At 44.4% G+C, this 15927-nt stretch overlaps 1 protein-coding gene across 1 annotated transcript in view; it reads right to left on the bottom strand.

The window, feature by feature from the left end:
- The window catches only part of cacna1bb (calcium channel, voltage-dependent, N type, alpha 1B subunit, b), a gene marked incomplete at both ends in the record, with an annotated part of 257187 nt that overhangs the window by 130798 nt on the left and 110462 nt on the right, over positions 1 to 15927 (bottom strand). Inside the window, 4 exons of the mRNA XM_083638052.1 lie at positions 3642 to 3754; positions 4150 to 4262; positions 6687 to 6905; positions 9823 to 9912. Of these exons, the coding sequence (XP_083494178.1) occupies positions 3642 to 3754; positions 4150 to 4262; positions 6687 to 6905; positions 9823 to 9912 (535 nt within the window). The remainder of the gene's footprint in view (positions 1 to 3641; positions 3755 to 4149; positions 4263 to 6686; positions 6906 to 9822; positions 9913 to 15927) is intronic.

The following is a 15927-nucleotide window of genomic DNA, read 5'->3' as shown; positions in this document are numbered from 1 at the left end:
AGAGGAGGAGAGGAGGGGGAGAGGAGAGGAGAGGAGGAGGGCGCTGACAGCGGCACCACCCCGCTTGGCACAGACACCCAGGCCAGCCACCCCAACCCCCAGACTGCCACCACCCAGGCTAAGTGCCCCTCTGCTGGGCAGACACCCAGGGCAGCCACTCCCACCACCAGGCTGCCACCACCCGCCCTGCCCCAGGCCCGGCGTTAGGGGCGGGCCTGACCGGGCAGGGCCCCCCCATTCAACAAACTGGCCCCCCCCATTCAAAAAAAAAAAAAAATTTTTTTTGCTAAAAACGTTTTTCCGTTTTAAAGTTTAACATGGAATCTGGCTGTCATTAGGCATTGATTAACTGAATGCTATTGCTAACTTACTTTGAACATCCATTTGCAATGATTCTGGCTGGATATTAACTATTGTAAATTTGTCACAATGAATGCAATTTGTGCACAATGTGTAAATACACTTAATATTAATTGTTTAGGCCTAATTATTTGTAAAGTCACAACACATTAGAGATGTGTGTAGTTCTTCACAGATTTAGCCTCTTCATTTTGCTCTCAAATGCACCAGGTAGACGAATTTTACTTTAAAATGTACAAAATCTTCTTCCGGGGGAGAATCCCCCCGGACCCCCCTTGGGTAGCTTGGCCCCCCCAAGCTAGGGGCAGGCCCCCTCTGTAACTTGGGTCTGGAGCCGGGCCTGCCCTGCCCGGGTCCCACACCCCCGGCCGAGACCCCCCTCCAGAACCCCGCGCACCAGGTGGACCCGGTGCATGGCGCGACGCAGTAAACAAACTCATGTTTCCCTCGTCACCAGTCATGCTGGACATCAGTACAAGTGTGAGATCCCTCTCATTCCCGCAAATATGTAACAGTAGGCTCTTTCACACACAGATCATGCAAAATTGCAGTTTAGGAGTCCCGCAAAGCCCGCAGCCTCACCACAGAAATTGCTTTCACACAGAGCCAAGCAGCACGGCCACATTCCCGTCCTGCAGTGTACTTTCAGGTGAAATCCCCCGCTCCCGGATTGAAAGGCGAGCCTTAATATCAAAACGGGCTCCGCCGCGGAGTGCATCTGCCGACTTTCTGGGTGCGAAGTGTTGCATGAATTGCATTCAAGGAAAGCCAACTTTATTTATACAACACATTTCATAGAAGTAAATTCACTGACTAAGCAGATGGATATGGTGTCACCTTGTGTAATTCCTTGTGTAATGTGTTGTCCACATGCAGCATGGTAACCAGGCTTTCAATATTCATCTGATCGACTTTATGGATGCATCACGCACCAGGGCTACAAGGCTAATTCTTATCTTTTGGTTCCATTTTTGTGTAAGGCAAATTATTCCCATTAAGCAAAAATAGAAATAGAAGTAGGCTATGTCAGTGTTTTCCCCTGAATAGCTGAGAAAGTGGACACTGTCAATAGTTAGCACTGTGAAGCTGATACAATTCAGGTGGCGGTAATGCAACATTTAAGGATGCCAACCGCCATAAAACACAGAAGAAGAAGCTGAGAAAAAGGAAGTGCTGTGGGGTTGCAGCTGGTGAAAACCGTCTAGAACAACACAGTCAGTGTGGGAGCATTTCAGCTACAGAAAGGATGGCTCTCCAATCTGCACAACCTGCCGAGACGCAGTCGCAGCTGTACCTCCAAGGCTCCAACCTACTTCCACATCTGCGTCCGTCATCACCATTCCCCGAACTAGTGGAGGTAATGCACTAAGTAACTGAGCAAAATTGTTGATGATAACACTAAAGTTTATTACCCACATTTGTTATTTTCCCCTAAAGAAAAAAAATCATAAACTGCACAAAAAAGTAATATAACGCTAGTTATCAAAAGAGCCTTGCAGACAGATCCTCCTATTATATTTCTCAACAATAACTACAACTTAATAAACAAACGGAAACGATTCTGAAGTTAATTGTCTTTACTGATTGTGCTGCCATTCTCTCATCTGCTTCTCTTAACACGTTCACTGCCAATGGCGAGTTGACTCGTCAAAAAAAATCCAACGGTTGACTGCCAATGACGAGTTGAGACGTCAAAAAAAAAAAAAAAAAATTTTTTGACGGTGCTACGTGGATCAATGCCCCCCACGTCTCCTATAAAAATATTGGAGCTACCGAACGTGTACAACCCATTCCACTGACCCACTAAGTGGCGACAGTGCTCTCCATTCTAGAGGAAGGCAAGCAAAAAGCAGTGTGAGGAAGCCATTCTCATGAAAATGGATTGGCGAAAACGCTTTCGCGCTTGGGAGCTGGCGGTGGGGTTTTGCAAATTTGCATAATAGATTACGGGTGGAACACACTTTGAAACACGCAGCATAAATAAGACCAGAATCGCAAAAGCTTCATCAAAGCTCTCAGAACCCCAAGAAACGAGCGAGACCATCCAGACTTGCCCAGTGGCCGCCAGCAGACAGGCACAGCAGCAGCAAAGCAGTGAGCCTGGTGACGCGAGGTTACAGCAGCAACAGAAACGAGCTTGTGACACGCCCGCTGCAGCCAAGAAGAACACACACGGAGGGAGGAGTTTGAAGGAGAGGGGTGTTTCCTGCTGTTATGGAGGAAATTACTGTTCAAAACTATTGTTTAGATGTCTGACGTCTTACTGATGCCAAAAATGAATGGTTAAAGTGACTGTCCTATCGAATTTCACAAAAAGCCGTTTATCTCAGAATACATTTTCAGACGCTGAAACCATGCTGTATTCAACTGCTAATGCTTACATAACTACTAACTCTACAAACTAACTCTTTTAGACAGAGAAAGCACACATTCTATTAGTTCTTTTGAGATATTGTGTGTTCACAAAATCCTAACAGAAACGAATCCTCGGCTCTTGAAAGATGAGCCAGAATCCTCAAAAAAAACCTCTGGCAGAAGCTAACTACAGTATTGAAAAACGGCTGGCAGTGAATGTGTTAACGTTGTTTCTTCTTCGTTGGTACATGTAGGCATTCTGACGTTAACTTAAGCAATACTGTCGCCTAGTGGTCGCTTTTAGATATGCTTCCAAATTAGTGCATAAATCAAACAAATCAATACTAAATGCTACATAAATGCATTTCTAACTATTGTAAACAACATGCACATCGATTTTAGCCCAAAGTTGCATTTTTAGACATCATGCTGTTTCCATGAAATTCCAGGAGATCAGGCTGTATCAACTATCAACATAGCGGTAGTTTACTGTATGTGAAAATGATTGAGTGCTGGAGTCAGTGATCTCCAGGAGAGACATGGTGTCTATGTTGTCATCCCTTAATAGTAGAGTGACCAGAGGAGCATCTGCCTCAGACAGACAGACAGACAGGTGACCAGAGGAGCATCTGCCTCAGACAGACAGACAGACAGACAGACAGACAGACAGAGAGACAGACAGACAGACAGAGAGACAGACAGACAGACAGACAGACAGACAGACAGACAGACAGACAGACAGCTACTCCTGGACTCCCTGATGACTCACCTGATGACTGACAGTTATGTAAGAGAAAACATGACAACAATTTTTACCTGGCATGACAGGAGCATAAATGTGCCTATCATCTTCAATTTACTACATGAGTGTGTGTGTGTGTACCGTGCTTCCGTGCTGGACATGCATATTTGCCACATGAACTCACTTGGTGACTTTGAAGATCCTGAGCAGGCGCAGTGCTCTCAGGACGCTGATGCCAAAGGAGGCTCCTGGTTTGATCATGTCCCAAATCACCTCAAAGATACTTCCCACAATCACCTGGAGAGCAGAGCAGACAGAGGCTGCACTCGTTACGTTACTGTACTTCACGCAAAGTCAAAGTCCTGCATTCAAAAGGTTACTTAAGTAAAAGTATAGAAGTGTTAGGTGCAAGTACCTCAAAATTGTACTTAAGTAGAGTACTTGAGTAAATGTACTTTGTTACGGTACTTTCCCCCTCTTATCGCCTATTGGCTCTTTTTCTACAAGCCAAACAACACTGGGTGATGCAAATCAAACATCCCCATGAAATCACCTCGGTCACCTGATTATCATCTAATCAGGAATAAAGCAGTTAGTAAAATATTAAATATATAGCGATGTTTCACACCGAATGAATGAATGAACCTTTATTGCCCCTCAGGGAATTTGCTCTGCACCCTACAGTGACTTACCCCAAAGTCAAAGCAGTTAAATGAGGAGTGGAAGTAAGTCCTGGCTCCTAAGCCGTACATCTTCAAGCTCATCTCCGTCACAAACAAGCCCAGAAACACAAACTCTGCCGTGTCTGGTTTCCAGGGGGAGACAGAGACAGAACAAACAGCACAGAACAAATACTCATACAGTATTTAGAGATTAGAGGCAACATCAAGAATGTGTATGTGCGTGTGCTTGCAGGGTTTTTCCTGGCTCAGAATGGGCCTTTAGGGGTCGTATGCACGACAGTAAGCAAAAAGACTGAAGTTATGCAGCAATGTGTTTTTAAAGCACCGTAAGTTTTAGACTTAAAGTAATTTCAATGTTAAAATGTGGGACTTAGAAACATTTGAAATTCTCATACTGTATGTCATTATCACTGTCAGACACTTATGGAGCAATGTGTTTTTACAGCACTTCCAGTTTGAGAAAGGAAACCATTTTCAAGGTACAAATGTGGGACTTTAACTTTGAAATTCTCTAAAATGATTCATTAAATTTTTTTGATTTTGAATTAATATGCAGTCAGGGTTGTCGTGAACTCAAATATATCAGTCATTGTCAGATGTCCCCCCCCCCCTTGGAACCCAAAATCAAAAAATAAAGAATAAAGCTTGTGTATTTGTGAGTGTGTGTGTGTGTGTGTGTGTGTGTGTGTGTGTTAGTGCGCGTGTGTGTGTGTGTGTGTGTGTGTGTGTGTGTGTGTGTTAGTCATCAACTCTTTATTGACAGACACATAAGGTCCAATATGAAGACACACAAGCAAAAAAAAAAAAACTACATTTAACACGTTCACTGCCAATGGCGAGTTGACTCGTCAAAAATATTCCAACGGTTGACTGCCAATGACGAGTTGAGACGTCAAAAAAAAAAAAAAAAAAAAAATCTTTTGACGGTGCTACGTGGATCAATGCCCCCCACGTCTCCTATAAAAATATTGGAGCGACCGAACGTGTACAACCCATTCCACCGACCCACTAAGTGGCGACAGTGCTCTACATTCTAGAGGAAGGCAAGCAAAAAGCAGTGTGAGGAAGCCATTCTCATGAAAATGGATTGGCGAAAACGCTTTCGCGCTTGGGAGCTGGCGGTGGGGTTTTGCAAATTTGCATAATAGATTACGGGTGGAACACACTTTGAAACACGCAGCATAAATAAGACCAGAATCGCAAAAGCTTCATCAAAGCTCTCAGAACCCCAAGAAACGAGCGAGCCAATCCATCCAGACTTGCCCAGCGGCCGCCAGGCAGACAGGCAGACAGGCACAGCAGCAGCAAAGCAGTGAGCCTGGTGACGCGAGGTTACAGCAGCAGCAGCAACGAGCTTGTGACACGCCCGCTGCAGCCAAGAAGAACACACACGGAGGGAGGAGTTTGAAGGAGAGGGGTGTTTCCTGCTGTTATGGAGGAAATTACTGTTCAAAACTATTGTTTAGATGTCTGACGTCTTACTGATGCCAAAAATGAATGGTTAAAGTGACTGTTCTATCGAATTTCACAAAAAGCCGTTTATCTCAGAATAAATTTACAGACGCTGAAACCATGCTGTATTCAACTGCTAATGCTTACATAACTACTAACTCTACAAACTAACTCTTTTAGACAGAGAAAGCACACATTCTATGAGTTCTTTTGAGATATTGTATGTTCACAAAATCCTAACAGAAACGAATCCTCGGCTCTTGAAAGATGAGCCAGAATCCTCAAAAAAACCCTTTGGCAGAAGCTAACTACAGTTTTGAAAAATGGCTGGCAGTGAATGTGTTAAAACACAAAAAAATAAAACAATCAGAACACTAAAGTAAGGCACTATACCAGTGTTTCCAAATGCACGATTGGTATTTCACACTACTGAAACTAGGTTGAATCAGCAGCATGATAATCAAATTATGAGATACATTCAAATGACAAATAAACTTACGGTAAACGTCAGATTTCTCAGAAGAGCATGAAAAGTGCACACTCCTACTTCACAAAACAATTGACTGGCACTCGACCATCTGGGTTTTCTAAGTAGAACCCTCATACAATCATTATAAGCAACCTGCAGCTTTTTAATGCTTGTCTGTTTATATTTTACCCACAAGGGGGCAGTATACAGAGGAGTGCAGTAAGCTCTCAACAAGTTTATCTTGACATCATTAGAACAAAAGTAGAACTTCTTCCTCAACATGTTGGCTTGAGCATACAGCATACGCCTCTGCCTGTATAGATCATCATCATCACTCAGTTGGTCAGTAATGATGTGACCCAAATACTTTGTTCTATCACACACTGTCAGAACCTGACCTGACAGATAGAATGAAGGAAAAGAAAGGTCCTTGTCCTCTCTTGTTCTACAGATCATGATGACACTCTTTTTAGCATTATATTTCACATCACATTTTACACCATAATTAGTGCGTGTGTGTGTGTGTGTGTGTGTGTGTGTGTGTGTGTTAGTGCGTGTGTGTGTGTGTGTGTGTGTGTGTGTGTGTTAGTGCGTGTGCGTGCACATGTGTGTGTGTGTGACTTACAGAGGGCTCTGGTAAGCCACTCTGGCTGGTCATAGTGCACTATAGCCACACACAGCGTGTTGAGGCCCACCAGACACAGAACGATCCAGTAGAAGCTCTGTGCTTTGACCATGCGGCGGATGAAGAAACGCGTCCTCTTCTCTTTGCGGCGGAAGTAGGAGGAGCTGTCCAGCCTGCTGCTCTTCACGCTGGCCCGGCCAAACGGAGAGCCTGGAGGAGCTGAGAGCACAGCAGAGAGAGAGGACGGCATCAGTGTGTAGACTAGGACACACAACTCACCTTTTCAGGCTACACCTGGGCCCTTCTTCTAGGGCCCAGATGTAGTATTTCGCCAATAGTATTTCGCCACTATTCAAAGCATGGCACCCACTCTTCCCTAAAGCAAGGCACCCATAAGCTCTATATGTGAACATGTGCTTATTTGGCAAAATGACTCACTACTAAATGCTTGCAGCCAATTAAATTAGGCATAGTTTGGTTGCTTAGAAATTGACATATGTCCGTTTGCAAGATGTGCGTCTATATTTCTCATTCTCTCCCCACCTCCTCCCTCCCCCTGCTCTCTTCTCCCCCACACACCCCCCTTCCCCTCTCCTGCTCTCTCCTCTTGCTCCTTCCCCACCTCCTATACCCTCCAACATCTCCCATTCCCTCCCCACCCCATCACTCTCTCACATTCCCCCTGCTCTTCCCCCTTCTCCTGCTCTCTCCTCTGCTCTCTCTTCATTTCTATATTTTCTATATTATCAATTGTTCAAATGTTATCTTTATTCTGTATATTCTTGTTACTGTTGTGTCAGCTAGAATCAGCTAGACATACTTTCTGTGAAGCCCTCTGAGACATGCTTGTGAATTAGGGCTATATAAATAAACTTGACTTCTTCAACTCACATCTTTTCATTCAAATACAGTCAGCAGGAAAACAGTCATGAGATACAGTCAGTGGGAAAAGTAGCACTAGTGGTCTTAATGCGAAGGAAGCAAAATGGTTTCAGTTATCACGCTTATGCTCATTTTCAAACCACAGACAAGCAATTCCATGTTTTCTTTGTGTGGTGCAGTGAAGGCCATTAATATTTAAAAACGTCTAATTCTAATACGCTGCGGGTCATTCTCTTGCTATTTTAATTTGACAGTCTAATACGAGAAGTTAATTATGATACCTATTTCCCCTCAAGGTGACATCACATGCTGCAGTGACCAAGTCTCAGACTGTATAAAGTTATAAAGTTGATCCAGAAGGCAGCTACTTCTATTCTGTACAGCAGTGGCTCCTAAACTGAGGTACTACAGGGGCTACTTGAGAGAAAGAGGGGAATAGAAAAGTATAAGAATACATCATGAAAATAAATGAACCGTTCAAATTAATCTGCTCAGGAGGCACTAATTGCAACTCTTTCCCCCCATTTCTTATTTTGTTATGTTATATTGTTCAAAAGGTGGGTTATCATTCATTCATTGCATCTATAGTTTTCTCTCACAGTTTTCCAAGCAAACTGTTGTAAAGGGGGTACTGAAGTCAATAAAGCTTGAGAACCACTGATGTGCACAATTAAGTTAGTGTTGAATATTGAACAACAGAGCAGCGTGCTTCACAGTGTTGTAGTGACATGATGACATGCTGATCTGATCAGATGAGACAGAGAACCAGCTTCACAGTGTTGTCGTGACATGATGACATGCTGACATGCTGATCTGATCAGATGAGACAGAGAACCAGCTTCACAGTGTTGTCGTGACATGATGACCTGCTGATCTGATCAGATGAGACAGAGAACCAGCTTCACAGTGTTGTAGTGACATGATGACCTGCTGATCTGATCTGATCAGACAGAGAACCAGCTTCACAGTGTTGTCGTGACATGATGACCTGCTGATCTGATCAGATGAGACAGAGAACCAGCTTCACAGTGTTGTCGTGACATGATGACATGCTGATCTGATCAGATGAGACAGAGAACCAGCTTCAGTGTTGTCGTGACATGATGACCTGCTGATCTGATCAGATGAGACAGAGAACCAGCTTCACAGTGTTGTCGTGACATGATGACCTGCTGATCTGATCAGATGAGACAGAGAACCAGCTTCACAGTGTTGTCGTGACATGATGACATGCTGATCTGATCAGATGAGACAGAGAACCAGCTTCAGTGTTGTCGTGACATGATGACATGCTGATCTGATCAGATGAGACAGAGAACCAGCTTCACAGTGTTGTCGTGACATGATGACATGCTGATCTGATCAGATGAGACAGAGAACCAGCTTCACAGTGTTGTCGTGACATGATGACCTGCTGATCTGATCAGATGAGATAGAGAACCAGCTTCACAGTGTTGTCGTGACATGATGACATGCTGATCTGATCAGATGAGACAGAGAACCAGCTTCACAGTGTTGTCGTGACATGATGACCTGCTGATCTGATCAGATGAGACAGAGAACCAGCTTCACAGTGTTGTCGTGACATGATGACATGCTGATCTGATCAGATGAGACAGAGAACCAGCTTCACAGTGTTGTCGTGACATGATGACCTGCTGATCTGATCAGATGAGACAGAGAACCAGCTTCACAGTGTTGTCGTGACATGATGACCTGCTGATCTGATCAGATGAGACAGAGAACCAGCTTCACAGTGTTGTCGTGACATGATGACATGCTGATCTGATCAGATGAGACAGAGAACCAGCTTCACAGTGTTGTAGTGACATGATGACATGCTGATCTGATCAGATGAGACAGAGAACCAGCTTCACAGTGTTGTCGTGACATGATGACATGCTGATCTGATCAGATGAGACAGAGAACCAGCTTCACAGTGTTGTCGTGACATGATGACATGCTGATCTGATCAGATGAGACAGAGAACCAGCTTCACAGTGTTGTCGTGACATGATGACATGCTGATCTGATCAGATGAGACAGAGAACCAGCTTCACAGTGTTGTCGTGACATGATGACATGCTGATCTGATCAGATGAGAGAGAGATCACACCAAGTGGTTTGATGGCAGAAGACAGGCTAATGGAGGCTTTGATCTGAAAGGTGGAGCTGGTGAATAGACTGCAGGCCCAGGTGACAGGTGAAGTGCTGCTGCCTGACAGCAGATGAAAAGGAGGGATGTGAGCCTCACCCACAGAGGAGATGTCCGTGAACGGATCCTCCCCCTCCTCAGCACCGATCAGCTCATTTTGACCCTTCTTGACTTTGCCTCGTTTCAGCGCTACACACAGACAGGGAGGAAAGGCAGAAGGATATTGTGAATCTGTGCCGTATGGCTCTATTATCATTGCAAAAAATGACAAGCGGTCCAGAGACCACACCCCACACCCCCCCCCCAAACAATACAAGCTTATTTTGTGATATTTTTAGCCAAATTACCTCACAGCACTTGCAGATAATATTGCTGGTTTCAATGCATTTCACTTGATACAAGTAATGTCAAAATCACTCTAAATCTTGAAACAAGAAAAAAGTCATATATGTTGAAACCGGTTAAATTATCTCTGCCAGTGCAGTAAAATGATTTCCCCAGCCAAAAATCCTGAAATAAGCTTGATACGTCTTATCTCCACACAATATAAGATAACTATGTCTGTTTTTGCAATGAGGTTAATTTCTTTTATTTTACCAGGTAGGTCATTGAGAACAAATTATCTTTCCAGACAACGACCCGGCCTGTTGTTCTGTCTTTAAAACGTCTTAAATATCAACTTAAGCAGTCAATTTATGCACATACATAAAGTATATAATGTTTCAAGTTGTATAAAAGGAACAACCCCCACCCAATCATAGAATATTTGTATATGTGTGTGTGGTAGAGGCTAGATGTTTTTCTTATATAACTCTAACCCAAACCTTACCTGACTTGCCTAATAACCAGAAGAGTAACAAGCTGAGACCTAATTCATGTTTTCATCTGGAGATGCACGCCTAGCAGGTCCATTTAGCTTTTCCCATGTGTGCCATGTGTCTATGTGTATGAGCGTGTGTGTGTGTGTGTGTGTGTGTGTGTGTGTGTATGTGTGTGTGTGTATGCGCATGCAAGTGTGTGTGTGTGTGTGTGTGTGTGTATGCGCATGCAAGTGTGTGTGTGTGTGTGTGTGTGTATGTGTGTGTGTGTGTGTGTATGCGCACGCACATGCACTTGCGCGCATGTGCTTGCGTGCGTGCATGTGCGTGCGTGCGTGCGTGCATGTGCGTGCATGTGTGTGCATGTGCGTGCGTGCATGTGTGTGCGTGCATGTGCGTGCGTGCATGTGCGTGCCGTGCGTGCATGTGCGTGCGTGCATGTGCGTGCGTGCATGCATGTGCGTGCATGTGCGTGCATGTGCGTGCGTGCATGTGCGTGCATGTGCGTGCATGTGCGTGCATGTGCGTGCATGCGCGTGTGGTGAAGGTGTGGGGCGGGCTAATTGGAATCGATGAATAGCAGGCATCAATCATGTTTTTCATTGGGAGATTTTCTGCCTTCCAGCTGGAAGCAGCCTTGGAATGAAAAACTGCCGGGCGGCACCACATGAATGTGATCGTCACATGACCCCTCTGTGTGTCACATGACCCATCTGTGTGTCACATGACACCTCTGTGTGTCACAAAAGCAATGGGCTTTTCTCTTCAGATCTACACGCCTGCCTGGATGAAGGTGCTGGGAGGCAGAATCCACCCCCTGCTGCAAAATGTAGGAGGTCTCTGCAACCAGGAAGCCGAGGAAAAACGTGATGAATAGTGTTTGTGTATCAGAGGGAGACGTTGAAATACATACTAATACTAATACTAATACTACTACTACTACTACTACTACTACTACTACTACTACTAATAATAATAATACTGTAGCGCTGCACTCTCTTTCATACCCATCTCTTCTACTCCACTCCCCACATTTGATCCATTTTGGGGGAAATGGTAACTGCCTCAACCTTCATCATTTATTATGGTTAAAATAAGGAGGATCCAGTGCGTCAAACTAAAGTCTTATTATTCTTTTTGTAAAGCAAGAGAGCGATCCTGCAAAACGTACCAGAAAAGACCATAAATGAAACATCTCATTAGTTCATGCAGGACCGAAGCTGCAATCAGCTGACAGCCTGCTGATTGGCTCAGCATTTAATCATTTACCAATCTTCTCACAAGGCCCACAATTTAAATATGGCTGCCTTCCTTCTACACTGGTCTTTTCAACTCCAATGCTGCCACACACACCAGTGCTGCCGCCAAGCTGTGCCTCCAGCACCTCAGCCTCCATCTTTCTCGCTCAGTCTTAACATGGCTCAAAGGTGAAACATGTATTCAATGTCTTGCTTGGGCTCACTCTCGTATAGCTGCTTGGGCTCACTCTTGTATAGCCATGGGGGGACTCTGCATTGTGCTCCCTGATTAGCTTAGCATGCTGCTTGGCTAATCCAGGGAGCATCTTCTGTAAAGGGCGGAGCCATCAGCAACAAATATACACTAGTTCCATTTGTTGCAATAAATGGTTAATCTATGAAGAGTTCCTGAATGAATTTGGTTTAATTTCTTATCATCAAAAGGGAAGCTCAAACTCTGGATAAATCACTTTGGAAAACGGCCATTTAAAATGGTCTCCAGTCAGTCACTGTGCCCCAATGCTCACACATTCAGCAGCAAAGATCAAGAACATCTTTTCTGCTCTAACAACATCACAGTGGATCTTCTTCCAATGTTTTAACCCCCCACACATGTTAGGTATGACATTATACTGTGATTTTGTTATTTATGATGACTGAATAAAATTACATTACATTACATTAATCTAACAACACGTGTTAGGTATGACATCATCTAACAACACGTGTTAGGTATGACATCATGTAACAACACGTGTTAGGTATGACATCATCTAACAACACGTGTTAGGTATGACATCATCTAACAACATGTCACTAACAGAACATATCAGAAGGCCTCTGGGTGCTGTGATTTTCCTTCAATGTTGCTTGTGGGCACTGACATAATCACCTGTATCTGTGTCTACTGGTGTGTGCAGCATTTCCATTAGTGAGTGAGTGAGTGTGTGTGTGTGTGTGTGTGTGTGTGTGTGTGTGCGCGTGTGCGTGTGCATGTGTGTGTGTGTGTGTGTGCGTGTGTGTGCGCGTGCGTGTGTGTGCGTGTGTGTGTGCGTGCGTGTGTGTGTTTGGGTGGGTGCAGCAGGTGTGTGTGTGAATCTCACTAATTAACCCTTGCTTCCACACCAGGCCTAATTGAGTAATAATTGAGATTAGGGGCCAATTATAAGAATGAGAGAGGGAGAGAGAGAGAGAGAGATAAATGAAAGGACCAACGACAGAGAGGAAGAACAGGATGATGAAGGGGTGTGGTCAGATGAAGGGGTGTGGTCAGAAAAACAACAGAGATAACAAGAAAACCAGAAAGAGAAAGTGACAGTTATCAAACATTGTGGGAAATAATCCCCTCACTACAATATAACTTGTACCTGCATGATATGATATGATATGATATGATGATATCATATGATTAAGCAATATAGCATGAGAGCTAGTGTGTTGTGGAATATATCCCGCTGATAAGCTGTTATCCCACGAGGCCGCAGCCGCACGCTGCTCGAGTGCTATATTGCTTTTATAAAACGGTTTCCAAGTATGATAATATAAATATAATAATAATACTATAAGTCCGACTGGCATGGTATTCTGAGTCAGTTGAAACACTACTGTAAGGCGGGACCTCTAGCAAGAAGATAGACGTGCGGGTGATTTGATTGGATCGTTCTGGAGACTGAAGTTGACATTGGCCAATCCTGGCGCTTGCTGAGAAGCTGAGAGCTTTCTGGAAACCCCGACAGGCAGCTCGAGCGCAGCGCTGCATTCTCAGCGCTTGCTGAGAAGCTGAGTGCTTTCTGCAAAGCCCGACACCAACTAACGTTACGGGGTTAAATGCGGGGTTAACAGCCTTTTTTTTGCAAAGAAGACATTAGCCCGCATCTATTCTTGTACAAAACATAATTTTCTGCAAAGTATTAGTAAAGTTATAAGCGAAGATCGATTCACAAGGATCTGACAGCTGTCTCCGCCATTTGTTTTTTTTGAGGTAACCAAAGGCTTTTAGTAAGAGAGTCGCCATGGCAACCAATAACCCACGGCCATGGGTTATTGAACTCGGTTACTGGAATTATACAATGGCTGTGAACCAATCAGATTGCTTGATTTGAGAGAGCCGTTTTATAATATGATATATATGATATGATATAATATGATATATATGATATGATATGATATGATATATATATCTATATGGCCCAGGTGAAAGAGTGCTTTTGGAATGATCGTGAACAGACCAATGATATTGTGCAAGAAAAAAGAAGAAGTGCTTTGGATGGAAATGAGGACTCCTCTCTCTGTGTGCCTGCTTTACCATTAGATGGTGTGTGCCTGCTTTACCATTAGATGGTGTGTGCCTGCTTTACCATTAGGTGGTGTGTGCCTGCTTTACCATTAGATGGTGTGTGCCTGCTTTACCATTAGGTGGTGTGTGTCTGCTTTACCATTAGATGGTGTGTGCCTGCTTTACCATTAGATGGTGTGTGCCTGCTTTACCATTAGATGGTGTGTGCCTGCTTTACCATTAGATGGTGTGTGCCTGCTTTACCATTAGGTGGTGTGTGCCTGCTTTACCATTAGGTGGTGTGTGTCTGCTTTACCATTAGATGGTGTGTGCCTGCTTTACCATTAGATGGTGTGTGCCTGCTTTACCATTAGATGGTGTGTGCCTGCTTTACCATTAGGTGGTGTGTGCCTGCTTTACCATTAGATGGTGTGTGCCTGCTTTACCATTAGGTGGTGTGTGCCTGCTTTACCATTAGATGGTGTGTGCCTGCTTTACCATTAGATGGTGTGTGCCTGCTTTACCATTAGGTGGTGTGTGCCTGCTTTACCATTAGATGGTGTGTGCCTGCTTTACCATTAGGTGGTGTGTGCCTGCTTTACCATTAGGTGGTGTGTGCCTGCTTTACCATTAGGTGGTGTGTGCCTGCTTTACCATTAGGTGGTGTGTGCCTGCTTTACCATTAGATGGTGTGTGCCTGCTTTACCATTAGATGGTGTGTGCCTGCTTTACCATTAGGTGGTGTGTGCCTGCTTTACCATTAGATGGTGTGTGCCTGCTTTACCATTAGATGGTGTGTGCCTGCTTTACCATTAGGTGGTGTGTGCCTGCTTTACCATTAGATGGTGTGTGCCTGCTTTACCATTAGATGGTGTGTGCCTGCTTTACCATTAGGTGGTGTGTGCCTGCTTTACCATTAGATGGTGTGTGCCTGCTTTACCATTAGATGGTGTGTGCCTGCTTTACCATTAGATGGTGTGTGCCTGCTTTACCATTAGATGGTGTGTGCCTGCTTTACCATTAGGTGGTGTGTGCCTGCTTTACCATTAGATGGTGTGTGCCTGCTTTACCATTAGATGGTGTGTGCCTGCTTTACCATTAGGTGGTGTGTGCCTGCTTTACCATTAGATGGTGTGTGCCTGCTTTACCATTAGATGGTGTGTGCCTGCTTTACCATTAGATGGTGTGTGCCTGCTTTACCATTAGATGGTGTGTGCCTGCTTTACCATTAGATGGTGTGTGCCTGCTTTACCATTAGATGGTGTGTGCCTGCTTTACCATTAGATGGTGTGTGCCTGCTTTACCATTAGATGGTGTGTGCCTGCTTTACCATTAGATGGTGTGTGCCTGCTTTACCATTAGATGGTGTGTGCCTGCTTTACCATTAGATGGTGTGTGCCTGCTTTACCATTAGATGGTGTGTGCCTGCTTTACCATTAGGTGGTGTGTGCCTGCTTTACCATTAGGTGGTGTGTGCCTGCTTTACCATTAGATGGTGTGTGCCTGCTTTACCATTAGATGGTGTGTGTCTGCTTTACCATTAGGTGGTGTGTGCCTGCTTTACCATTAGATGGTGTGTGCCTGCTTTACCATTAGATGGTGTGTGCCTGCTTTACCATTAGATGGTGTGTGCCTGCTTTACCATTAGGTGGTGTGTGCCTGCTTTACCATTAGGTGGTGTGTGCCTGCTTTACCATTAGGTGGTGTGTGCCTGCTTTACCATTAGATGGTGTGTGCCTGCTTTACCATTAGATGGTGTGTGCCTGCTTTACCATTAGGTGGTGTGTGCCTGCTTTACCATTAGATGGTGTGTGCCTGCTTTACCATTAGGTGGTGTGTGCCTGCTTTACCATTAGGTGGTGTGTGCCTGCTT

This window comes from Poromitra crassiceps (assembly GCF_964638095.1).
Source record: "Poromitra crassiceps genome assembly, chromosome: 6".
Lineage (NCBI taxonomy): Eukaryota > Metazoa > Chordata > Actinopteri > Beryciformes > Melamphaidae > Poromitra > Poromitra crassiceps.
This window is presented reverse-complemented; position numbering and strand designations above follow the sequence as displayed.